At 38.7% G+C, this 27,264-nt stretch overlaps 2 protein-coding genes across 2 annotated transcripts in view; one reads left to right on the forward strand and one right to left on the reverse strand.

Moving 5' to 3' along the window:
- Positions 1 to 3,279, forward strand: part of LOC102294123 (A disintegrin and metalloproteinase with thrombospondin motifs 20) — a 76,161-nt gene extending 72,882 nt beyond the window's left edge. The window contains exons 37-39 of the mRNA XM_005939762.3: positions 63 to 154; positions 272 to 376; positions 644 to 3,279. Of these exons, the coding sequence (XP_005939824.1) occupies positions 63 to 154; positions 272 to 376; positions 644 to 733 (287 nt within the window). The 3' untranslated portion in view covers positions 734 to 3,279. The remainder of the gene's footprint in view (positions 1 to 62; positions 155 to 271; positions 377 to 643) is intronic.
- Positions 3,280 to 16,747: 13,468 nt separating this feature from the next.
- LOC102293532 lies at positions 16,748 to 20,473 on the reverse strand. The gene has a single exon (XM_005939761.3). The coding sequence runs from the start codon at positions 20,384 to 20,386 to the stop codon at positions 19,385 to 19,387; it is 1,002 nt and encodes a 333-aa protein (XP_005939823.1). The 5' UTR covers positions 20,387 to 20,473; the 3' UTR covers positions 16,748 to 19,384.
- Between the last annotated feature and the right edge of the window lie 6,791 nt (positions 20,474 to 27,264).

Raw genomic sequence — 27,264 nt, forward strand, 5'->3', positions numbered from 1 at the left:
CAATTTTTTCTGCTTGTGGTCACTGTGACTTTAAATCAGTGTCTTTGGTATCTGTTTACCAGTCACAGACCTCCGGTTTTCCCAGACACCTCTTGGTCAACCAGTGCCCTTTGCTACAGCGGGGGATTGTTATAGTGCAGCCAAATGTCCACAGGTTTGTGAAAAAAAAATGAAAGACAGTTTTGCTTTTTCTGGTTGTGTGTTTTATATTCTTTTACCTTACCTGTTAGAGAACTTCTATGAAATAAATCCGTCTCTTTTGTGTTTTCAGGGCCAGTTCAGCATCAATCTAATTGGCACTGGCTTCAAAGTGGCTCAGGCCACCAAGTGGACATCTCAGGGCAACTATGTTTCAGTCAAAGTCCACAGATCGGAGGTAAAAACAAAACGTTCCAAGTGAACTCCTATAATGCTTGCCTTTAGTGTGGGTCATGCCGGGCAGATTTCAAGTAATGGATCACTGTTTTCATTTTGCTGGGGTGGACTGAGCCTCATGCTGGATCACTCCAGTTGTGGTGTGAGACTGTAGTGCTGAAATGTCATCAATGTGATTCACTGAGCAGGAATCCCTTCATGACATTTATGAAGATTTCATTCTCTGCCCTTTGCCCACTTTTCCTCTCTCATTTGTCTCTGTCTGTAGGATGGGACAAGAATCTACGGCCGCTGTGGTGGTTTCTGTGGGAAGTGCATTCCCCAGGCTCACAACGGCCTACTTCTTCAAGTCCACTGAGAGCTGTGCAGAGACCAAACCACCTAAATCTGTCTGGAATAAGATACTGGCAATAAGAGAGATTTGATCCTGCAGTCATCCGTGAGTGTCAGAGGGGGACCATTTAACAATTATTATCCCACAGTAATATCCTCAATCCCCAAACGGCAGCTAGAACAGACAGGACGCTATATATAGTGCAGTGCTACAGAGCCACCATCAGGTACTTCACCCAAACTACTAACACTTAAGAGGAGTCAGCAGTTGTGCAGACGTTGTCATGCACTCATGTGCTTTGGAGACTAAATTATTTTGCATGACGCAAATTGATTTTTTTGTATCATAACACGGGATACAGGACTGAAAACACTGGGAAAACAAATACAAAGACAGGAGGAAAAGAAATATCCTCCCAGCTGATAAGGAACTTTTTCCAAACTTAGAAAGACACAAAACACTTGGGCTCTGATCCAACTGATATGGTGGTCAGCAAGATAGTATAAAAGGAGACATGCTGTCCTTGCAATCCTACTGTGGTTCAAAAAAAAGGTCTATACGCAGACTATGGAAGAGTATATAAGGGATAGTTGTGTTATTTTTCTACATTGTGACAGATTAAGAAAAATGATGGCTACAGGAACTAGCTGCTTTGGTATATGTATGAGGGCATTACAAATCTTGTTCTCAGCAACAGATGAGCAGGAATGATTCCCATATGGAAAAGAAATGGAACAAAAGTAGTTCAGGTTCCTGTTTAAACGTATGTCTCATCCTGGGATTTACTCAGGAGGTGACCCCTTTTCCCATTTGCGTTTTCACTTGCAACACAATAATGAGAATAACGTATAAATCAAATAACCATTATTTTTTAACCTGAAAAATGTGAAAGGGGCCACTTGCATGAGTAATGACATAGTTTGAGACGTACAAACATTTACGGTCGGTGGAATGAGAAATTCTTATGCTTTTTTTGTTTTTGCGGCTCAAGACTCTGAAACGTATCAGCATGCAACTAAGTACTGATGTCCTTCCACACCTGTCTCATGTCAGAGGTCAAACGTTAGGAGAACATCAGGAGCCTTTAGAATAACTACAGATAACGTTTTGTTTTAGTTGTCGTGTACTTTGTGAGTCTGTCTGCTGTCATCTGTTGTCAGGTATTTTTAACAAAACTACTGAAACCCACATAGACAGTCCACCGACTGACACTGAGGCACGACTGTCAGAGTAAACACTAGTGCTGTGAGGAAATAGCTGAACTATTTCCATATTTCCTGGTGTTGAAGTACAATTTTGTCTGTTTTGTGCGTGCACGTGTGTTTCATAGTTAGATTGTTATTGGTGTTTCTCTTTGTCACACGAGTTCTCATCTGTTACACCTTGACACAGTATCAGGTGTGTGTATGCGTGCGCGTCTCACCTCACACCCACCGTTGGGCCTACTGTAGGTGCCTGCAAAACCCTACCTCTCATAGACATCCATACTCGGTTGAGATATGTGTTGTAATATATTTATGTTTGAACATATTTATTCTGCATTGACTTGTAGATATGTTCTGTATGACGGTACAATGACTACTACCAACAGAGAAGCCATTGTCTGATATGTTTTGTCCGTTGTCTGCTAAAATAGGTATTAGCCTACTATTTGTAGCATATAACCACTAATCTTGAATGAGGATCTTTTAAAAGGTGCTTTTGAACTGGAATTACCTCTAATGTTGAGAAGGAAAACTGGCTTTGGGAATAACACTCAATAGGGCAGAGATTCAACTCTTTCTAGCAGACTCCCTAGGATCTCCTTATAGCCTGTTGTGGTCCTTTTATGAACAGAGCTAATGTTTTAGATGCAAGATTGCCCGATAAAACAGACCAGCGACTGTGCGAAGGACTCTCCCATTGAGCAACACTTACTGTAACGCATCATATCTGGCTTTTACCATGACCGCAAATACAACTATCAACCAACTGAACACGCGGATTCGCTAATGTTAAGCTTTAACCAAAGTTAGGCAGTAGATGCAGACTGTTTTTTTCCCCCCTCTCAGACAATGCCGCTTCTTTTGATTTAAAGAATGGCTGAAAATAATAAAAGTCAGTGAGCAGCTAGAAAACCTTTGGCTGTCATTCATTTTATGATGGTCAATTGTGCTATGAGGTCTGTATCAGAAATTTAAAGAATACTTGATGCACTGTGTGCTGTCAGTTTTGTAGAAATGTAATCCTGTTTTTGTTTTTTTGTAATAACCATTAAGATTTGTAACTTATGATATATGTGTATTTGTAATATTCATACTTGAATTGCAAACTGTGTGCTAAAATATTGAATGGGCATTGGTACTGAGTAGAGAAACGGTGTGCTTGTTTGCCATGCTTTATCCAAAGATGTTTAAAAGAATCCTATGTACCTACAGTATGTACGCAGCCTGTATAAAAGAAACAAATGATTTTGGTGCTATACTAATTGTACTATTACTTGTATGTCTTGCTACTACACTAATGTTAAAGAATAAGTAAGAATAAAACTTGCTTTCCAACAGACTCGTTGATGAACAAAGTGATGGTGTGGTTCTTTATATTTGCAATTTTCAGTTTTTATACTTTGCTATTTTCTTGCTGTTTTTAGAAAAGTTGGATACCAACTCCCTTTACGTTAAGACACGTGACGTTAAACTGCTAGGAGGGTCGGATCTGGGTCTCTCACATCAAGGCTCAATGCAGTTTAAAAATATTGATTTTAAAAAGTATAAAATCCCAAATCACAATCTATAAATATCTATACTCTAACACTATTACTAGTTAAAACTAAAATACTAAATTTTGTTTTATTTCTTTGGGACTTTTTATCCATGAATTTCTAATCATGCAAGTTGCAAAACAATTTTTAACCAAACTAAGTTGACAAAATCATTTCAATTGGTCTTCATTTTTGCAAAGTCTACTTTTAATTTTTATTTCAGTGAACTAAAACAATATGCAACATAATTTATATAAATAATCCTTCAAACAGATCAAGTCATTGCCCTGTTTTCTAATATAATCATGTGCACATAGATTTAAACTCAAAATCTAAGGTCAAACTCCATATACGTTCTGTATGCAGCAAAGTAAATATATTAAATGAAATATTACATGGCTGTATGAAGTCACTTAAAGCACGGGTCCTTCTTATCACTACAGCAGTTTCTGTCGGCCACAGAGTCAGCTGGATTCTAAAGAAGGGCAGCAGGTCAGCTCTGGCTGGGTGCTTTGCTCACCACATTGTGGCTCCATGTGGATTCACTTAGTGATGCGGACTGCTTTTCCACAACATGACTTTCAAGAGTTCAGTTCCACTTAAGAGACATATAAACAGAGCAAATACCTTTTAAAACCAGTCCTCACTAATATATATGTATTCTTGAGATCTAGAAACACCTTAAGCTGTCAACTACAGAGCGAATCATCAAAGTTGTGTCAAAATCCAGGAATGAGGTAAGTTTCATGTAAACCCCAGAAAGAAGTGGAAAAGTTCCTTTTCAGGGAATTATGTCACCAAATTCCCTTGGTAATAAAGGTGCAGGTACTTCAGGAAAAAGTGGAGTGCTTATATATAAGCCACTTTTCTAGGGCTCATTGCACCAAGATAACTTTGTACATTAAATGAAAACAGATACTGCAGTGCCTCAAGAGCTGCTTTGATTTCTTGCCAAAAGCCTGCTTTGGTTCCTAAAATCTAATCTAAGGATTTGGAATAGTCCTGAAGCACAACAACAACTCCCTTCAAGAGCAGTTTTCCAGTGAAATCAAGCTGTGATGAGGTCCTTTCAGACTTCCCAGGCTGTGGACGTTGGGAAAAAACTCCTCTTGCCTTAATGTTTTCATAAACCAGATATCGCTAATGATGGAGCTGAAAAACACAAACCTGTGCAGAGAATCCTCATAAAAAGTGCTAATGATTGATGTTGACCATGGCGCACTGTCTGCTTTGAGGTAACGGCACAGACATTCTGGTACAATCTACAGCTGCAACCTGCTCTAAGGGGCATATGCCAGAAGTAACTATGAAAAATAAGAATAAATCTGTAATAAAAACTTAATGTCAAATGTTTGTTTTATGTGTACTGTATGTCTCATAGTCCATTTTGCTCATAAAAGTGAGTACTTTTGCATTACTCTCATACTGATTAAGTAAACATTAAAGATGAAATAGTTATTGGTACAATAACCCCATTGTTGAATAAATCATAATATAACTTATATGGTCCTTATAATACTTGTTATTATTATAAGGAGTGACAGTCCTGCCAGCTAAGAACAGGAAACTGATGCTGCAATTCAAACGGGTTCACCAAAATTGAACAGTTTAATAGAAAATCAATGCCTGGTCTCATGAGTGTTGGTTTCTGCTGCAGCATGGTTGTTTAAATGTCACAGTGTACTTGAGTGCTGCTGCTGTTGATCACATCCACCGCTTTATGACCACAACATTTCACCCATCTTCTGATGGCATTATGTTACAAAGGAGAAATAATCTCAAACTGGTTTCTTGAACATGAGTTCACTGTACACTGAACCAGCTTCCAGTTTGGATTCAGGAGACAGAGACTATTTTTACTTTTAAGATTAGGCTTAAAATTTTCCTTTTTGCTAAAGCATATAGTTAGGGCCTTAGTTATGCTCCAATAAGTGTAGGCTGCTGGGGGATCCCATGATGCATTGAGTGTTTCTTCTTCAGTCACCTTTCTCACTCAATATGTGTTAAAAGACCTTTTCTGCACTGAATCATACTTGTTATTAATCTCTGGCTCTCTTCCACAGCATGTCTTTCCTGTCTTCCTCCTCTCACCCCAACCAGTCGTGGCAGATCGCCGCCCCTCCCTGAGCCTGGTTCTGCTGGAGGTTTCTTCCTGTTAAAAGGGAGTTTTTCCTTCCCACTGTTGCCAAAGTGCTTGCTCATAGGGGGTCATATGATTGTTGGGTTTATCTCTCTATGTTTTATTGTAGGGTCTACTTTGCAATGCAGTGTGTTGAAGCAACTGTTGTATAAATAAAACTGAATTGAACTGAATTGTGCTCAAATGGTCTCTACAGTCACCTGAACTCAATCCAATAGAGCACCTCTGGGATGCGGTGGAACTCAAAATGTGCATTATGGATGTGTTACCAACTTTGTGATGCTATCATGAAAGCCAAAGAAGTTACAACCCAGTACTAGGAAGATGTAACTTACCAACTTAACCAAGTGGTTGATGAGTGTGTGAAACATTAAAAAAAGTTAGTTTACAAGTTTACTACTGAGGCAAAGAAAAAAGTTTACATTTAGCAGTAGAAGAGCTACTGCATTTTTGCCACTTAAAATTACGTTTCAGCTATGAGAATCTGCACTGAAATCTAAGAAGGGATCATTTTCTGGCCAGAGAAACAAACATTTCCCAAACTGAGAGAACAGTGACCCCTACCGTCCACAACATAGAACTACACACATGAATCATTATGTCCATAATTACGAGGACTATGAATAATCGATTACTGTCATATTCGATTGCTTTTTTCCTCTCAGGTTTTTTTTTTAATGCAAAGTGGGTTTAAGTTACTGAGCATAAAATAGGCCCAACTACATTGCACAACTGGAACATTTTTGCTTGTCGTCGGTTTATTAATGTAGCCTACGAGAAAGTGCTGGACAAAAACAGTAAAAACAATGCGAAACCCCTTTCCTATTATTATTGTTGTTGTTATTGTTTCTTTATGTATACAAAATGTTTTGCTAAACGTTTGATTAAAATGCCTTGGAGTTCAGGTTTCATCCGTTAAGACTCATCATTGTAGGAAAAGACAAGTATTACTAACGACATCAGTGATTTTATTATTTACAGCTTTGCTTCAGTGGTCTTCTTCAATAAGGTGAACACGGGTTTCCTTATCAGTAAAAGGGGGATCTTCATGAAGAACATAAATGAGGTTTGAATATAAATATATGACAAATATTAAATGATTGAAAATTGGCAGAGAAATCTTTTAATCAAGTGCTTTTGATGTTAAATATTATTGCGGCTTTTCATATTTATTGTAGGTTTAAACTGTGGTATTAAGACTTTCACCTGAGATGGACTGGGTTGGTGCAAAGCCTATACTGCACCTTTACTGCCGGCCAGTAGATGGTGCTAAAGCATGAGAAAAACCACTGGCTTACCTCATTATGGCTAACATGTGAAAGATTAACTGTAAGTAAAGAAGCAAGAACAGTATATTCTAGACATACAGTGCACAGTTCAGTGTATCGTATACGTTCAATTTCAGTTTACTTACACAACAACATCACAACAGGAGTTGTCTCAAGGTGCCTTGCACTGTAAGGTAAAGACCCTACAATGATACAAAGAAAAAATATAAGTCACATATTTGTGAAGTCTTGTTTTTGATTATGCAAAGTCTTTTTTGTCTTTGTTGTGCGAGGTTTCAAATGTTCATGTACTCCAGCATTTATTTATTTTGTTTTAAATATCTGGGCAAATGCAAGTATGCACATATACTGGATAAAGAGTCGTGAGCACAAACATCCAATCTTCAAGCCCAGCAGTTGTTTCCAGTAAAAGCTTTTGCAGGAGTAGTACGAGGTTGTTTAAGCAAGCTCAAATCCCGTAAACCTCACACATAAACCCCTTTTCCACTCCTCACACACATCCTGTAGTGGAACAGTTGGCCTTGAACAGTATCAGTTTCATCTTTTGATGCACCATGTCTGTGTCAAAATCTAACAAACCCATGCACAATTTTGAAGTACTCTACACTGCCAACTGGGCCATCGGTCGTTGAGGGGTAGAAGCTGTTGGCACGTTGCCTTCTGGGCATTATAGACACTACTGTCAGGCTCTCTGTCAGCTCTTTTTAAAGAAATTGTGCCAGCTTTGACTTTAACAGGTTAAAGCTGAATGAGGTCATTTTTAGGTATTGTGTTACATGTCTAAAGTGTCCACTTTGTAACAGCTGCATGCGATGTGTGGGGGATTGCATCCTTCGTCCAGCATTGACCACCTATTCACTGGTATGCTGGGTGGTATGTTGTCAGAAATGGGCATAGTGCAAGCGAGGGGAGGGGGGTATGGAGGGGGTGGTTGCTTAGCGTTGGGGCCCTGGGGTCCTGCAAGTATGTGCCAATAGCCTATGTGCACATGTGGTGTGGTGAAAAATGGACTTGCATTGTTTGATCCATGAATGTGAGACCCCAGCGTGACTCACACATTAGGGCTAGCAGTGAACAGAACACACTCCCTGAAGGATTTCCACTTCGGCTTAGGGATCTTCGTGGCATACAGCAAGGCTTTCTTTGACAGCTTTTATTTTGTAGCTCATATTGTTGTTGTTTGTTTTTTTACCCCTCGTTTGAAGCTCAAAGTTCTCACAGTGAAGGAATTATAAAAACCTGCTGAAAGTCATTTAATAAATGCGCACATTATGGCCAGTGGTAGTGTTTTTATTATAGAAAATACTTTCCCATTGTAAAACTTGGGCTGTTAAGAAGCCTGGAAAATGTTGCCCCATGTCAGCATACTTACAATGACTTGAGGCAAAGGCCAGACACGACTATAGCTGTGAGCTGTGGGCAGTCTTTTGTGATTGAAACTACTCACGATAAGAGGTGGGAGGGGGGGAAGCCAATTATTTTTAACAGCTTTACACTCCAATTAATCCAGAGACTTTTTACACACTGTTGTGGCTCATGTCACCAGGGAATATCAGACCTCTAAACAGAATGTCTCCTTTGTTTATGCATTTCACAAAAGTCAGTGAGAACTGCATATACAGTACAACCCACATATACCGTGTCATGTGATGACACAGAGAGCGCACAGTTCGAGCAGCTGAAACGCTTTCAGATTATTGTGACTTCAGCATCTTATGGGTTTAATGCTATATGAAGGGGAGAAGGGTGAAATTTATGTGTCTTCAATGGAAATGTTTGCAAAGATAATGAAAAACGATTTTGGAGGTCATGGGGGAATTACTTTCCAGGTAGATCAGAATAGATGAGGGGCATTTTTCTAATTCCAGCTGTTTTCCTCTGTATTCTACAGAGGACCAGCGCTTTCTTCACAAATCAGTAGCAGAGTAAGCTACTTTACTCAGTTAAAGTAACTTTTTGTTACAGAGTAATCACCTGTTTTTGTTAACAAAAAAAAAAGACAGAAAGAAAAATGGGGAAAAGGTGATTTACATGCAAACATGCATGGAATTACAGTATATAAGTCAAGGACAGCATTTGAAAGTCAGTATTTAGTAAGGCCACCTTCACTGTTTAATACAGCCTGAGCTCCCTTATTTCTTTAGTAGTCTTCAGGAATAGTTCTTCAGGCTTCAAAGCTCTTCTTTGGACGCTGGCTGTCTTTTATTTTGTTCCCTGTCAAGATGATCCCACACTTCTTCAATGATGTTGAGGTCCTGTGTTTTTCTACCCAGGTATGTTTTTCATTGCACTGGCATTGGTCTTTAGATTACTGTCTTGCTGAAACACTCACTGTTGTAACTCTCTCTCGATCTCCTCAGTGTATACTGATGACGATTTGAACCACAAATTTCAAATTTGGATTCATTTCTCCATAAGACCTGTTTCAGTTGATTTTCATTACAGTTGTTGTATATTTTTGCAACTGACAGGCCAGATACATCTCTCAGGTCCTGTGTCATGTTTTTGATGGTCACTACTTTCAGATACTGCTCATCTGCTTTATATAGATTTTTAGGCCTGCCATTTCTTATTTTCTCTTCTACTTATCCAGTTTTCTCAGATTTTTTTTATGTAAACACTGCACACCATGCTAAAATACGCCAAGTTTTTGGGTAATAGCTTATTGGGAATCACACTGTTGGTACAAAAAAATTCTGCACATCATATTGTGTTATCTTTGGCATTTATCATAAATTTAACTAAAGACATGCGATAAACGATGTGTTTTTACAACAGGCTGTTAATAATATTTTTCCAAAAACTCTGGAAAATTCTGTTCAAACTTTAAAAATAAGTTTTACAAAACTTTTAGAGGAAAGTCAGGCTCCTTAGAAGGAAAGGAGGAAAATATTTTAAAAAAACGAGGGGCGACTCAAGACTTGTGCACAGTAATTTTCATACCTAAAACATTTCTTGGTTATATCGTCAGCAGCATCTTTGATTAGTTTTTTAAAATTAGGATATTCTTAGAAAAATCGATACTGTGTCTTTGCATAGTATGAGCTAATGATGGCACTGTTGCCTTCAGCAAACATGCACTGAACTGTAGCTCCTTGCTACTATAAAGGGAAAGCAAAGAGTGTATCACTCTGCTCTAACAGTGGTAGGTAAGACCATTTGGAACGGATCTATCGCTGTTGGTGGATTGATCCATAACCTTGCATCTGACAAGTAAACTCAAATCAGTTCATTCTGAATTTGGAACCAGAACTTCTTTTTTTTGTGCTCAACTAAGTAATATGTTCTACTTTCTTGTACCTGAGAGACATAAACTAACCCATAAACTAAGTAAGATACAATCTGTGGACAGGAGGAAATGAGGGGAAAAGAATAAAAGAAATGTAAATAAAGAAATCACTTCTGTTGTAATTATTATTCATTCTGTCTTTGGAAAAGAGTGTGACCATGTTTAACCCACAAAAAAGCACCACTATCACTGCACTATTCATCCTTTAAAAGGCCCTCAAAACCTCAGCCATGTCCCTCCCCCAAAACATCTCCATCCCTTTTGTGTACCTGCTCTAATTGAGAGTCACTCCAAGTGATGCTGTCTTGTTCTGAACATGTCGTTCTGTCTGGACTACAGACCACAGACTGTACGTGTCTGGGGAAGTCTTTGTGTTTGATAATGTGCATGTGCTTCACACACATTTAAATACGACCACAGTCTCTTTCTCGGACACATACACACACACAAACATCTAATCTATTAGCTTAGTAAGAGGGGCACTTATTCCAGTTTTACTCGATGCTCTCTCTCTCTCTCTCTTTCTCTCTCTCTCTCTCTCTCTCTCTCTCTCTCTCTCTCTGATGCTGCTCAAACACAGAAAACCACTTCAGTACACCGGCATAAGCTCTCCAGCCTCATTTTGCCATGTGAACATCTTTATTTTTTACAATAATAAATAAGTACCTTCAGTTGTAGCCCATTGATATTATTTTAAAGTATGTCTGCAGTAGTATACACAGTGCTCATGACACTTTGCTTTGGGAAGCAGGAAAAATGATTGTTTAATGGGAAAGCTGGCCTCCAAAATTGTCTCTATTAAACTGGGTTTTGAAGAACGGTGCATTATAAGTATTTTGTCTGTTAGGGTTTCCTCTGGAATTTCTGCTTTACTTTCACAGTCCAAAACATGCAGACAAATTGCCTGTTTTGGGACTCTAAAATCCCAAATTACGAGCGTGAATTGTATGACTGTAAATGATTGCTTGGCAATATATATTAGCCATGGAAAAGATCCTTCTGGGGAGTGCACTCAGTGTCACTGCTTGTACTTACAATCCAAAAGGCTGCAAATCAGCAGCTATTTTATTGTCTGAAAAACAGGGGAAAGCATCACTTAAACAGATCCAAGTTTCTTTCTTTCTTTCTTTCTTTCTTTTTTTTTTGTGAACAAATCGGTTGGCTTAAAAAAACAAAACCCACGGCACCAAAACCCATAATTTTAAGTAGGGATGTGTTTTTCAAGTAATTAAACTCCTGTTTTGGGTGTGAGATGTGTAACAGATGGCTTTTTTTTTTTTCAAAACTGCAAGAACATTAAAACTCTGAACTAAATGCTGAACCTGTTCATTAAATGAGTCTTTTGTAAGACAGTAAATAGCTCACTGAGTCACAGTTTGCACTTTTCATGTACTGTTTGGGAAAAGCTTACGTGTTTATTAAGAAACACATTCGTCATTACTTTCATTTACTCACTGAAACACTCGTGGCTGTGTTGGCAGTTGCATCCACAGGTAGCGGAAGTTCAGCAAAATTACAGCGCAGATGCAATTGTTTGCACACAACAACGCAAAGTTGTTCACACTGCTCGTTAAAGATTTGGTTGAGTGCGGAGGCAGCAGGGGTGATTTGAGGGTTGAAACCAGCAGTGGAGGGAAATAATATGAGAGGCAGAGAGGAAAGAGTGAGAGCAGAAGGGAATGCGAGAGAAGGAAGATGAGAAGCAAATTTCAAATTTAGTAGCTGTGAGAGAAAGAATTTTTTTTGTTTGCAGTTTTGGTGGATGGATGGATGCATGGATGGATGGATGGATGGATGGATGGATGATATATCTACAGTGATGCAAAGAGGAGAACAGCAATTGTCTTCATAGGAAAAGGGGGTACAAAAAGGACTTTGAATATCTCAGTATTGATGCATGGATGTAAAATGACACAGCAAACATGGATCAGCTCTCATTCAGCTTTTGTTAAAACTGCTTTTATTGAGATATTTGCCATATTTTTTACCTTAAAATGTTTCAGCTAATGAAAAGACTAGGTTTTGGTATGTTTTGTAAAGGTGGAGTACATGAAATTTATGGCCCTTCTGAACCAAGCAAACTACCCACCAGTCATTTCTCTCTGCTGCTTCAGGTGAACCTTACTGCTACCACTCTAAAATTAATGATTGTTACCTACCTACAATTCCAAAGCTTTATTGTATTCATTGTAAAAGAACCTCAAAGTCTTGTTCCTTGGACCTCATGTTGGCATTATGCACATGGGCAGTGTTGAGTGAGCTATAACGTGTCATGCAGTATAAGAAAGAATAAACAGTGTTTCACATGTCTTGGTAGCAGCAGGATTTATTCAGTTTTAACACTCCATATGGTTGGCTATTGTAGCTCAACGGCATACCCCACCCAGCTGCTTGTGACACATTTTGCTGGCACAGAGTGCAGCATCAGAGGCCACTTTGATCAGACTGTCTGTCAGCTGCCATAAGGACAAGGCTTGACTGAGAAGAAGGCCAAAAAGACTTGTTAGACACATAATTAGATGTCTTCTAATTAGACAGTCATGCTTCATTGTAAGATTTTACATACTAATTTGCAGTTCTTTCCTGATAAAAAGCATTTATCACAGTATAGTAGATCATAAACCTAGATATTATCTGCTTCTTTGTCCTCTGTGACCTCCCCGATAGATAAAAAGGACACAAAAATAGGGCTTATTATTGCTGTTTTTCTTAAAGACAATCACATGTAGAGATGCCTGAATGACAGATGTGTTGTAGATATATATTTGATCCTGCTCTTGTGTTTATTTTTCTGTACATTTCTCTCAACCAGATGGTTTCCATAGCAGCAATTAATAACCCACACACACGCTGCAAAACGTACCTTTTTTTAAAGCGCTTATCTGTTGTGGTGATAAAATACTTTTCAAGAAAATTTTCCAGTAATGCCGCCTTTCGAAAGTGTTTGAAGAAACTGAGGCCACACAGCGAGGCCATTGGGGTGTTGTGCTGATGCTTTGTTAGATAGTCGCGCCACAGCCAAAGCAAAACCTTGTGTTGTTAGTTCTCTTTTGGACCCCTACACCTTTCTCATCTTGAACTATTGTTGCACGGGCCATCACTGACATGCTATTATTCCCGCATGAAAGAACACTGACAATAAGGCTAAAGGGATCCTTTTCTTGAGAGGAGCTAGGCTCATAGACCAAGACAAGGGCTACAAACTACCCAAAATCCTCTCTTCTGGGTGTTCCTCAGTAGGTATAGCTATTTGGCAGACTCATCTTAGATGTTCATGCCCTGCATGTCAAAGCAGAATGTCTTACTGTGCAAAATGTACATCATAAGTACATGTGTTGATGTCCTTATTCTTGTAATTTCATGTTGGCAAATACATAACACTGTATCTCCAAGAATGTTAGAGAAATGTTTGATCTTTGCATGAACGCTGAATCTGTGTGCACAAGATGCTTATTAGAGCAGAAAGCGGAATTTTTCCTCCATCTGATTTACATCAGGTGCAAGACCATGGAAGGGTAATTTTCGCTGATAGAAATATTTTTATTATAGAGTTCTAGTTGTAGTGGAAATGATAGGTCTACTTTACAGCATTTGCAGACTCCAGCTTACCCCCCTTATTCTTTTGTCTAGGACTGATTATCCTGGAATGTTTGTTTAGAATCATCCCCTGTATGGGAACGTCACCTGGAGTTTGTAGTAGTGCCCTAGATGAAGACGAGCTCTGAGATACACCTGGTGAGGGACAACAAAGAGATGAGATTAACCATCCTGTAAGGCATCTTTTAACCACGGATGACATCTCTCGCATGATCCAATCGCAGTCGAACTGAAAGTAAAGTAAGCAATAAAGATGCCAAATAGAGAAAACTCATAAAGTAAAAGTCAAAAAAATAAAGGTTGTCATTTTAAAACAAGGTCTGAAGTCAGCATTTAAAGTACTTTTTCAACTGCCATTTGTATTTACTATTTGATTCGTGGATCACTGTTCATTTAAACCCATTTTAAATTTGTACAAAACAACACTCACTTAGTGATTAAAGACAATTTCCAGTCAGTGCATGATTCTTAGACTAAAATAAACATGATCAGAGAAGCCAAAACAGGGTTTTGTACTGTAAAGCATTTAAAATTGTTACTCATAATGAGGAACAATTGTAAAAAGCACAACCAGGGTTTAGGTAGGTATCAAAACAAATGTAATTTAACAGACTAGTTCCTTTCACACATACTGTAGCCTCAGGGTATTAATTCATTTGCACATGTAGCTTCAGAGTATTCATTGATTGATTGATTGATTTAGCTAGCTTTGCACGCACTCCCCTCCAAAATAAAAATATTATGTCCTAAGCTTTTCACCTGTGAAGATTCACATGTTGATATGCATTCAGATGTGAGGCAGATGAAAAGAAAACAATATTTGTACTTGGAAATATTAAATATAGAATTCTTAATCATTTTTTAAATTCTGAAATTTCTTTGCTTTACTGAACTACTTGTAAACTTTTTCCTGCGGACAGGATGCAATGAACATGTTTTCTTTCACATTCCTTCCTGAGTACTAATGCTTGTAGAGATCCTTTCTAGATCTGTGTCTGACAAAGGGCTGTTGTTTTCCCAGCTTTTTCTCTTTTCACACGCCAGCTTCTCTGGCTCAGAACAGCTGCTGAGGCATTAGAATAAAATTAAGGGAATATTTTGCTTTCTGCTCACTGCTGATGTGGTTGTAACATTGATTCTGTTCTTCTCTCCTTCCTCCTGTGTGACCTCTGTTCCTCATTTCCTGGACTCTTACGGTATCAAGTAATTTATACATGCATTCCTAACCACAGCAAATTAATATTTTTGACTTATCTAGTAATGACTCAGTAGACATCTGTTGGGAAAGTCTGATAACAATCAAACGTTACCTATGTATTAACCTTGGTTTCTTGTTAAGGCGCAAGAGGTCTGGGACTCCTATTTGTGACAGAAACACTAACCTGTGAAGGTATAACGATTATAGATATTGCACAATGACTAATATGTTACAAGTACAACCCTGTACCCAAAAAAGTTGGAATGCAGCAACATGTCTCAAAAAATTCAGATGGGGCAACAAAAAATAAGTGGTACTAAAAGGAAACAGCTGGAGGAACATTCTGCAACTAATTAGATTAACTGGCAACAGGTCAGTAACATGACCGGGAATAACAAGAACATCTTAGAGAGGCAGAGTTTCTCAGAAGTAAACATGATTCACCAGTCTACAAAAATTGTGTGACAGTTTTAGAATAATGATCCTCAGGCTCAGGAAATCTTCCAGAAATCACTAAAAAGGACAAGGACCATTTGCCATGTTGTCAGCGCTCATCTCAAAAGCCTGCATCTCTGATTGTACAGTATGGTGGTGCATTAGTGACTATGAAATTATCAACGCTGAAAGGTTTGTGCAAATTTTAGACCAAAATGTTCTCATCCAGATCTTTTTCGGTGATGACCTTGCTTATTTCAGCAAGACAATGTTAAACACCATACTGCAACTATTACAACAGCACGGCTTCATGAAGTGAAAATTACAACAAAGAAGACCCAAAACAGTGAGAATCCTATATCAGACAAGCAGAGATGGGCAGTAACACGTAATCCGATTACTTTTTTAAAGCAACGAGTAAAGTAAGGGATTACTATTGCAAAAAAGGTAATTAGATTACTGTTACTTTCCTGTAAGCACGCTGCGTTACTGCGTTACTAAAACCGTGATTTTTTTTGCGAGAGTGTCTCATGACAATGACGTAAGCGAGTGCGACGTTCGTGGCAACAGCTGTGTGCAGATCAACAACGGATAATATATCGAGTGCAGGAGAGAGTATGAGCGTGCAGCGTTAAAGTGTGGAAGTACTGATTAGCGTCTGCTGTTCACTGCGTGGGAAGAAAACTTCTTTTTGCCGCGAAAAAAACCCTTAACTTCCGAGCAAGCACCGAGTACGCAGACTGCAGAGTACGCTACGACGTAATGGGAAATTCACAGACAAACTCGCGGATTCTTCAACTGACCACTGCGGCACACCTGCACCAGGGCAAACCTCCGCCTGCTATACAGGTGAAAATAGAGCAACAGGACCGCTAGTCTTTGATTTTATTTATTTTCTGCTGTGTTTCACTTGCATTTATTTGAAAGAGTGAGTGTAAACACAAATTTTTTTTTATTTTATGTGCTGGAATGTGCAGAAAATTGGTTTAAATGTTAAACAAATTTCTTCCAGTCAGAGAATGTTGCATATAATTTAATTTTTGCTTGATGCATAAAGTTAAAAGATTAAAACTAATAAAACAAGTTTTAAAAAGAGACTTTTCCATTTGATTACATTTTGTATGATGGATTATGCAGAAAAAGTAGAATTGGGCTGAAAGATCTATCGCTTTATCACCTCTTCAGGTTGTAAATTGTGTTTTTAAAAAGTAACTACGTAACTAAGTAATTAATTACTTTTGAACATAAGTAATCAGTAAAGTAACAGGATTACTTTTGGGGGGCAGTAATCAGTAATTAGTTACTGATTACTTTTTTCAAGTAACTTGACCAACACTGCAGACAAGAATGGGACAACATTCCTCTCCAACGAAATCAAACACCTGAACTCCAAACTCAGGTGTTAAGGACTGTTGTTAAAAGACAAGGGGATGCTATGCAGTGCTACTTCCAGTGTTTTATTTTGTTTTGTCTAACCTATAGCCCAAATTCACCAAAAAGAAAAAAAAAAACTAGACCTTTATGCGTGTCTGTGAACTATTTTGCCTCCAATGACAAGTTGTTTTTGGAATTTTGTCATGCTACAGTGATTTGTGAATTGCCTTTGATTAGACAGCCTCCTGAAACTTGCAGAAGTCTTTCTTCTTAAAACATTCTTTAGTTTTCAGGTAACCAAAATGATTAAGACACGTTTTTCTAACTAGTTTTTACAAGAACGTTGCAAGGAGCCACACACCACCTGGTGCAAACCAGTGAAGGATTATTGCTTAATGCAGCCAACATCATATTCAGATGAAAAGGTTAATTTCCCTTTAAAGACATAATCTTTTAGCGAGAAATGTCAGAGCTGGTTAGAAACACAGTGTACACTGAGTAGTTCTTTGACATGCAGTGTATTTGAGCTTGCTGAAGTCTGGAAAGTATTCTACTTTCATAGAAAAATAAAATCAGTTCTGCCAGATCTCTCAGCAAATTTGTAAGATTGTGTTGCACTCACCCACAGACTGTGCAGAGACAGCCAGCAGACTGCATGTGCTGCGTGGGGGAGCGAAAGTGTGAGGTGCACAGATGGAGAAGAATAACATCAATAGGACTGGTGCGCTGACAGATTCTGTAAATCTGATTTTTAATGAGACATTCGAATAAAGAATTTAACAGCACTTTTCTCTTATGTATACAGCAAGACCACGAACTACAGTTTCTACTTACTTTACACGATGAATGATTTTTAAAGGCAGTGAGTCACTTTGAGGGTTTCTTTTTCTAAGAGTAATTGGCCATGTTTCCTTTTCAATAAATTGGAGCTTGATTTGAAAGACTGTGATTTCAGCTCGCTCGATGTGTTGTATACTTTACGTGTCAGTAATGGACGGAGGTCAAAGTGAGAGAAAATGGTAACAGAAGGCTAATGTTTGTGTTTTCAGAAAAATCTGATGAAAAACGCCATTGCACTGGCTGACTTTTGATGTTCTGATTTCCTTAGACTTGGCAGAAATGATTTGACACGATACTTTCCAAGGGTAATTGACCCTTTTCCTGGACACACACACACACCAAGATCAAAACGGTGTATCCTTTAAACTCCAAGAACCACTGATTAAGCATAATTTACAGTAGACGTATTTCCCTTCCACTTCTAGGGTAGACCTGGAATAGACATATGAGATGTTCATCTCCATCTATGTATGTTGTGCACGGTTTAAGCTGGTGACTGAATGTGGCGAGTTGCCAGCCAAGACTCAATGTTTCTTGGGAAATGGAGAAAAAAGGGGCATTGTTCTAGGAGCAGATACCAGCTTTACGAGCAAATTCAGCTGGACTGAATTTTTTTGCCATGTATAGAAAGCAGGAGTGGAGCGGGACCTGACAAAAGATGACATTGGTTTGTAAGTTTTAGGCAGTGACGCTCAGGGGGATTCCATTATGTGGCTGTCACACAGCATTAGGCGAGACAGCAAACACTTTCATGTGTGGATTACCATTTACCCGTTGGCGATAATAGATATTTGCCTTAGCTAATCCATTTCTCTATTGATTTTTTTCTCCCTTTAATAACTTCTTGCAAGCAAGCAAATTTTAATAAGTGCAAGAATGCTGACATGTAAGAAGCTGCGACAAAGGGCTGTGTTTGACACAGATAAGCTGTTTAGTGTAGTTTTCCATGCAAAGATCATTTTGACAGCTTTATTTATTTCAAACAACACATACAGTTTGTAAGCGCACATTATGATTACATGTAACAGAAAATCCATCTGCTTTCATGTAAGAGTGTTGTGTAAGTGGGGTATCCTTTTTATTTTTTTAAACGATTTCAGAAGTAGGTCAAATGGTGACTGGTCATTTCTTTGACAGAACAGGTCATTCTTCTTGTTGAAAGCCTAATAATAATAAATCTCATGCCACAGCTTATGGCAATGTTCTCCTCATTTCAAAGATAAAACCAGTGGATGAATTTATGCTAGTAGTTACTGTCTGTGTAGCCTAATGCTGATATAAACCACTTTTGTCCTAGATCTATTAATAGAACAGTTGCTATTCCTGCGTTGCTAAAGAAAAATACATACATAAATACCGTGTAAGTCCCAACAGTTCACTTCTGTTTGATAAATCTAAAAAAAAAAATTCTAAAATGATTTAGTAAGCTTGAAGTACCTTTTCGTGAGAGTGCCTAACAGCAGGAGAATTACAGAATATTACAAGCATTATGCATCATTTCTATGATATCAATTATGACTAGTTGCTTACATCGTCAGACTGAATTACCTCTGGAATTAGATCATTCGTGATATAACAGCTAAGACTGTCAGTAATGACACTTTGATTTAATCACATAACATTGAATTGAAAAGGAAATAAATATTTTGTTATTTTAAGTTTTAGCTTAAAGACCTGCAAAACCAAATAGTAAGAACGAGTGTGGGCAAAGATAATAAGGACATTTTCCACAAACACTATTTTTGGTCACCACTCCAAAAACTCATTGTGATGTCAGGTGTTTACTTGTTGGAGGTTCCTGGTCCTTGGTTTCGGTACAGGTGAAGGCTGTGGTCTGTCAGGAACTTCATACATGAGTGAAGGGCTGTTTTCAGTCTGAACTTCAAGCTGAGGAACATTCTGGTAATATGTTCTTGGTGAAGGCTGAGGTATCAGCGGTGGAGTGACAACCTCTGTTGGGTGGTTATTCTTGTGTTCTGGACTTACAGAGTGAGTCTCCTGCTTCTGTAGAGAAAGCATCCTCAGTTCGCCTTTATCCCTGGGACTCGTTTGGCTTTTGTTGCGTCTGAGTAAACAGCACAATCCAACGATAACGAAGAGCAGAAAAAGAATCAGACCTCCTCCTCCTGCTAGGACTGCCATTACAGTTTGACGTTTAAAAGAAAGTAAAGGTGGACAAGTCGGCCGAACCTTGTCGCTACTCGCCTTGCTGATTTTGTTTGCCACATCACATGTGAAACTTCTCTCAGCTTTCAGATCGATAAAAGATATGCTCAGTGTTTGTTTTGTTTCACTTTTTAATGTCTCCTTATCAAGCGTCCATGAAAACACCAAACCCTCAGGTTTAGTAACATGGCAATTAAGATTAATAGCCATAGAGCTGAAGTCACAAGAATAACTGAGCTGAGGTTTTGATACTTTGTCCAGCACGCAGAGACGCCCAGTCCATGTTTTAGCAGATGTATTATTGGGATGCAGTACATGTCCTTTGTAAATCCCTTGACTTGAAAACAGAATTTTCTTAAGCACGAGTGATCCATTTGAAGTAATGTCCTCTGGTTTTCCAGTTGACACTTTTCCTTGCCTGTAGAAAATGACTGTATTGTTGTGAATCCATCTCAGGATATGAGAGTTTGTCAGTCGTTCATATGCAAGCGGCAGAGTCAGACTCTGCCCAGGAGTGGCATAGAGATCACACGTATCTTCTTTTGCCATTAAAAGGTTGATGAATCCCAAAAGAATTGCAGCACCAAACATGGCTGTAAAATATGCCATGAGATCCAGAAGTTTTAGAAGTCAAGATGATTTCCAAGCCTCGCTCCAGGACCCGTTCTACCAAAATGGGAGTGATACATTCGCAGCTCAGAATTTATCTGACTTTAATAACAAATTTGGGAAGTGAATCTTCAGTAGTGTGGAAACCACTTCATAAAAGTCTACTTTCAGTTCTGTAAAGCTGACTAAAAGCGCTGTCAGAGTCATGCGGTAACTGGCATTTACCCGTTTTCCTTCATGTGACATGAATACGCAGCGTGACGTGGTGGAGAAAGAATTTTTCGTCAAAATATCACTTAATAAACCATTACAAAAAGTAATACCTTTTAAATGTTATTTATAAAAGCCACAGGGGATTCACAGTTGGCATCGCATAACTCCCTCTAACCATAGCTCTCCAATGAGGAACAGATCCACACCAAAACCCCAAGATAAAGCAACTGAGGATCTCTCTTTAAGACGAAACTACAAAAAATAGATACAAACAAGTACCAAGTAGTATTACCAGTAATCACAATGAAGATGCCAAAAATCAATGCTCAGCATGTTAAACTTATCATCTGTGCTTATTTGAAAGCTTTTTTTAATTTGTAGATGCAGAAACGTCACCATACTGGAAGAGATTAGAAGACATTCAAAGAGCAGCAACATCATAATAAATGACTTGATCTGTGCTCTGTAAAAAGAACACATCCAGCAATAGTATAATATTTCAAAAATGTAATATGCATGCTATATTAGATTACTGAAAATAACATGAAAAATCACCAGTAAGATATTTCCCTGCTGGCCTTTGCTTTATATATTCTGGTTATTGGTTTTTGCCTGTCGAAGAATACAAATGACTTTTATTTGTGGAGTCTAAATTGGTTTAGTCATGGCTGCCTTTTCTGATAAAGCAAATGAGTAATGAGACCACTGCCTCATGTTAATATTTGTTACAAATGCCTTTGTTTCAGTGGCTTCAGTTAAACTGCTCAGCTTGTGTATTTTGTAATTATAAATGGTGCCCCTTGAAACTATAAATCTTTTCCAGACACTTTCCTTAGAGAGTAGACCTCTTCTGCAGAAAGTCACACAACAGTATTTTCCTTTGAACAGTAACAGTCTGACCTTATTAGCCTGATTAGTTTTAGTTCAACAAGTGTCCAGGTGGCACACAGCTTCAGCTACTTTCACGGTCTTTAGGTTTTTTAATTTGGTAGATGTGAAAACGAGCTGGCTTTTTTTTTTCTTTATGCCATTAAATAAACTATTTGCCTTTGAAATGCACTTCAGTCATCACATTCGAGGGAGCACTCTGTAAATCCTCCCCACAGCATTCCCGGTAAACACTGTTCATTGTTCATTTAACGCACAACACACCTCTGTCATTCCACAATTCGTGCCATCTATAACCCTTCAAGGTACTGCAATTACTGCCGTGGCTTATGCTGCACTGGCATGAGTTCATTTTGCACCCCACAACTATAATTTCATGCCATTAGCGGTGATTCACAATCTTTCTGTAACTCTCAGCACCTTCAAAGAAACGCTTGGCGAGAAGAACACCTGTTTCTTCTAGTTTCACCGTCATTACACTTTTTCCTACCCCGAGGGAACAGATTGATGTAAAATATTAGCTATTCAACTGAGTGTGTGCAGGGGGCTGAGTGCAATAAATTCCTAGTTACAAATGTTGTAAAGATTACACGTGCTTGTTTGTGCAATGAATTGAAAGCAGCAGGTTCACAGACACGGGGGAAAACAGTCAAAGAAACATATGGTGTCCTTGTGTTTTATATCATAGCTGACATGAAGCAAAGAACGTGCTTATTTCAAATTCTCCACCTTTTTGATTAGTGTCTTTAATACAGTACCTGGCAACAAACACTTACGCAGAGATGTATTTAATAAAGCTGTCGGCTGGAGGAGTTTCATAGCCCAGCTTCGCTGCATTGACAGGCGTGGCAGCAATTGTGTCAGTAAGATCATCAAAATCCAGTTGTGAAAATGTTTCAGCTGAGACTTCTTGTGTTTCTGACCATAAAGGTTTTTTAGGCTTTCCCAAATAAAAACTATAACTCCTTTTTCTTCCCTTTCCCAGAAGGTAAGCCCCACTGCAAGGGTGTTTTCAGGATTTTCTTTTAAAACAGGATGCTCAGCAATAAATACCAAATCAACTGAGAACTGGCTGAAACGTCACCAAATTCAAGATGAGGTTGCTCTGTAACATTTCGGCAGTTGCTCTGAAGCACAGCATTCAACCCAGAGGTAATGGTGCTAACAAAATCTTTAAGAACATTTTTTTTCTATTGAGTGGTAAAAGAAATGAACAATGAACATATCCTTTTCTTGTTTAAAGTAAAGGAGTCACCAAACCTTAGTGAAGTATTTGAGAGGGAGGAGATTTAGTGATATATTAATTCAACTCAATTCAATTCAATTTTATTTATATAGCGCCAAATCACAACAAAAGTCGCCTCAAGGCGCTTCATAGATACAGAGAAAAACCCAACAATCATATGACCCCCTATGAGCAAGCACTTTGGCGACAGTGGGAAGGAAAAATTCCCTTTTAACAGGAAGAAACCTCCAGCAGAACCAGGCTCGGGGAGGGGCGGGGCCATCTGCTGCGACTGGTTGGGGTGAGAGAAGGAAGACAGGATAAAAGACATGCTGTGGAAGAGAGACAGAGGTCAATAACAGATATGATTCAATTAGAACTTTATCTGATTGTAATTTTAGTATTATGTATACACTTGTGTTTTTAGGCTTTGAAATTTGTTAAGGAGACGTTAATCATTTAAGAAGATGGATGGATGGATGGATGGATGGATGGATGGATGGATGGATGGATTCAAAGAGGAAGACAGCAATTGCTTTTCTAAGAAAAGGTCATCAGGACCCCCACACAAGCTGTCCCTTTTCAGTGTCTGGGGTGGAAATTTAAGTTTTATAGGGGGAATTTGCCTGCCCCTACTACACTGGTCATATGGTCCATATCATTATGAACACTCCCAAACACACTCAAAGCTGAATGTCAGCACCTTGACCACATAGCATGTGTTTCATTTCTATTTCAGTGTGCTGGAGTAGAGCCAAACAATGAAAAACATATTAGTTCTTATACTTAGACACTGCTCTGTGTAATGATAAATCCTGGACATATTATTCGAAATGTTTAACGGCACCACTCAGTGAAGTGAAAGCTAAATCAAACTTTGCCTGCATCCTGTTACATTGCAAATGATTTTCCATGTCACAGTCTAATAAGCTAGGTTACACTGGGCCACAACTGTGATCATTTCCATCTGTTGCAAAGGCAAAAAAAACTTCCTGATTTCTTTTCACTTCTGCCCTTCTCTTCGTTGTGTTTCATGTCCTTGTGTCATCTGCAGAAGTATTTCTTCATAGTATGTAGAAAAGAAGACAAAGTAGTATTTGATGATGTAGTGACATAATGTGGCAAGTCAAAAAAAGATTTTGCAAGTGTAGTATTTAGTGGATATACTTAAAAGGTTTTGTTATTCTATAAATTATTCAAGGGAAATATTATTGGGGCCCTAAAATACCCACTTATTAATCATGATTATCCTTGGCATTTTTATTTAGTTGGATTATGCGAACTGTAATCACAGCCAGGGACAAAATGTTCTCCTCCGGTCTCTGTGATTTTATGCAAATGGTGTCCAGTGTTCCTGATGTCAAGTCAGAACCCAAACGTTTTATCATCTTTTGACATGCCCTCCTAATTGGCTACACAGTAAGAGCTGAATAGACCAGGCATGGGTTAATTGGCCTCAGTTTCTGGTCCCTCAAGCTCTGGGGCAGGGAGCCCGTCTGCCTAGATGATGTTTAATTCAGGGGTCCAGATGGAGGTGTAACAGCCTCGCTGTGAGATCTTTGACTCACACTTTATCCAGACATGGCTGTGGCCGTGGACGGCCTCTGGGGATGGCCCCTCCTGCTCGTCAAAGTCAGGGGCTGTCCCAGGGACAGTGATATCACTCTGAGCCAAGTGTTGGTGCTTTGAACTGGATAATACCAGATCACTGGAAAATAAATTAATTTATTAAGAGATTTGAGCATAAAATGAAACTTAATGATTAAAAATTTGTAACGTAAGCTCGTGGATATTAATTGTTAGTGTTGACATTTGGAAGAACTCAGAACCAAGGAGTGCAAAAGAGAAGTCATACATTCAGTTTTACATAACTATCCACCAACAACAGTTCTGTGTCAGTTGTAAGATCAAAACAAAAAAAAACAATGTCTATTGGTTTGCATAAATCAATGCATTCTCATATACTTAGATCAATTAAAAATATATAGAAATGGGCGCCGGTTTGTGGTCTGCCATGTATGTGCTTAGAGTACGTCATGTAGCGAGGCAATTGCAAAGACACGTTTTAATTTGCATCTGCACCGTCAGAGTCAAGAAGTCATGAAGGCCTGTGTTTTATCATCTGATTATATTTTATCATCCCTCTTTTACCAAAGAAGTGAAAATCCAAAGGAAGGAGACAACGTGATTGGCATCTCAATAAAATGTAATTCTCCATCTCACCTCTCACCTCATCTCACCTCATCTCTTGGACTGAAGTCAGGGCTCTAATACAAAAAAAATGTGCATATACATGCTTATTTATTTCTGATAATGTCGTAATTACTAACTTCTCAACAGATTAGCCATGTGACCCTCCTGTCTTCAGAAAATGAGCTAAAAATTGAAAGCTAGCGAAACAACAACAACACATGGTTATAAGCTATTATTACCTTAATACCTTTATTTGTACAGAACTTCTCAAAACACAGGGTTAAAGAGTATTTCATAGTTTGAGAACTCAGTTGACTGCAATCCGCAGTCTACTGAGTTCTAGCGGTAAGATTTTACGCACTATAACTTTAAGTAAGACAATAAACTGTTAAAAACAGTACCTTGAGTGAGAGTGAAATTGCAAACTATATTGCAGTGTAACTGTTAAGAAGTTCCTTTCTCAGTGTGCTGATTCACAACTTCAGCTCTTTCTGAATATTCATCTCAGTTAATCCTTATTTGACTGTGTGCTGGATTAATTAGAGAATAGGCTTTAAAATTTGTTACTAAAAGCTCACAGGTGACGTGTGACCTGCATTTCCATAATATAAGCGTATTAGTGAACTTAGTGAACACAGTAACCAGTGCCAAAAGAGTGTAGCCCACAGCATGTGCAAGCAAAAATCATATCAGCCCCTTTAATGACATAATGCCGTGTAATCAGAGCTCTATCCTTGTGACCTTGTAATTTTGTTTGGACTATATCAGAAGGATGGCATTACAAAAATGTATTCCTTCTCCTCTTCTCTGATACGCTTGACTTCAGGCACAGACTTTGGGAAACAAATTAGCTTAAAATCTTTATGTTTCGAAGGATCTTATGTGTACAAATATGAACTTTTGCTTCTGGCAGACTCTGAAGAGGGATCCAAGCTTGCTCTGTTGTGCATGCCTCAAGCGCTGTCAGCTAAATCCAACAGGAAATTGTGCAATTGAAAGTGTTTACCTCCACTTTTATGCAACGTCTGCAAATTGTAAAGCCTGGAGAGTCCTTCTTAGTACACTTTCTTGTCACATTGCTGTCAAATTCTGCACCCATAAAATTAGACTTAAAAACTTGTTTTAAATATGTCTGGTTTACAGGTCCTAGTGTTTTAAAGGGGGAAGACATCTTTAGACATTTAGATCATGTTCTTATGATTTTACAGGTCATTCGTTGCCAGTTAAAATCACACTTGCTACTTCTCCAAAATGGTTGTCGTGACAAAAGCCAGAACTCTTTTTTTTTGACAGGGTTCAAGAGATCGCAGTTTATATTTCCTCTTGCAGCACATGAGGCGGTAACTTGTCTGTTTTTGGTGGTGCTAGTAGTGCGGTGAGAGGACAGGTGGGGTAAAACGGGGAGATGGTAGAGTAAGAGGGTTTCGGGTGGGGGACTTATGCACTTCAAACATATAGGCTGGTGCTTATCATTGTCGACTGCAGTAGTGCCGCCCCTAAGGAGGAAGCTGCTTATATCATCTTTGTTTTGCTTGGGCCCAGCTGTTTTTGCTCACGGGGGTGACCAGCTATCTGCTAATGCTGGGGATCTTTGATGTGCACAGGGAGGCTCTGTATACAGGGGAAGCACTCTGGCACCATTCACCCCAAAACCTACCTCCCATCAGCCTGCTGGAGTTCAAGTTTAAACAAATTAGAAGGGCTGTTTTTGTTCCCCTTTTCACTTTATGACTGCAGGGCATCTGTTCTCCGTTGTCCTCCCCTGCAATCCAGTGAAAACTGAGGAGGACACTTAAGTGAGATGCTTTGTCGTTGACTATGTGCTGCAGACATATGCAACTCTCCGTTGCATGAATGTTGCAGTGTATGACTTAGAAAAAGAAAGGCTATATTTCCTAGAAGTACCAAATCTGTCCCTTAACAATTCTTTCTTTTTAGTTCTTTATTTGTTTTAATCCAAACAGGATTTTAGGTCCAGGAAAGCCACCTCAAAAATGCTGTTAAAACAAAGTTTGTTGGACAGCTGGGAAGAATGAACCAACACTTGTTTTCTGAGATTTTGCCACAGATTATGTCATTTGTACTTGCCTGAAGGTTATCCTGTCCACACTTTGCTTTTGTGACTAATGAAACGCCTAATCCTCTGCAGATGAAGAATTTACTTGATCTAGGAGCTTTCTTTGTTGTTTTCTGTATGCTAACATGCTGCCAATTCAGAAAGCAATAACAAAGACCAGTGTGCTACATGGTGATTTTGACTTTTGATCCTTTCATCCCTTTTTTTCTGTGAGTGTGTGTGTTCTGGCCTTTGTCTGCCTATTGAGTCACAGTGTATCATTTCAAGCCCCTTGTTTTCCAT

The sequence above is a fragment of the Haplochromis burtoni genome, unplaced genomic scaffold (assembly GCF_018398535.1).
Source record: "Haplochromis burtoni strain Fernald_Lab_line unplaced genomic scaffold, NCSU_Asbu1 Contig_272, whole genome shotgun sequence".
Taxonomy (NCBI): Eukaryota; Metazoa; Chordata; class Actinopteri; order Cichliformes; family Cichlidae; genus Haplochromis; species Haplochromis burtoni.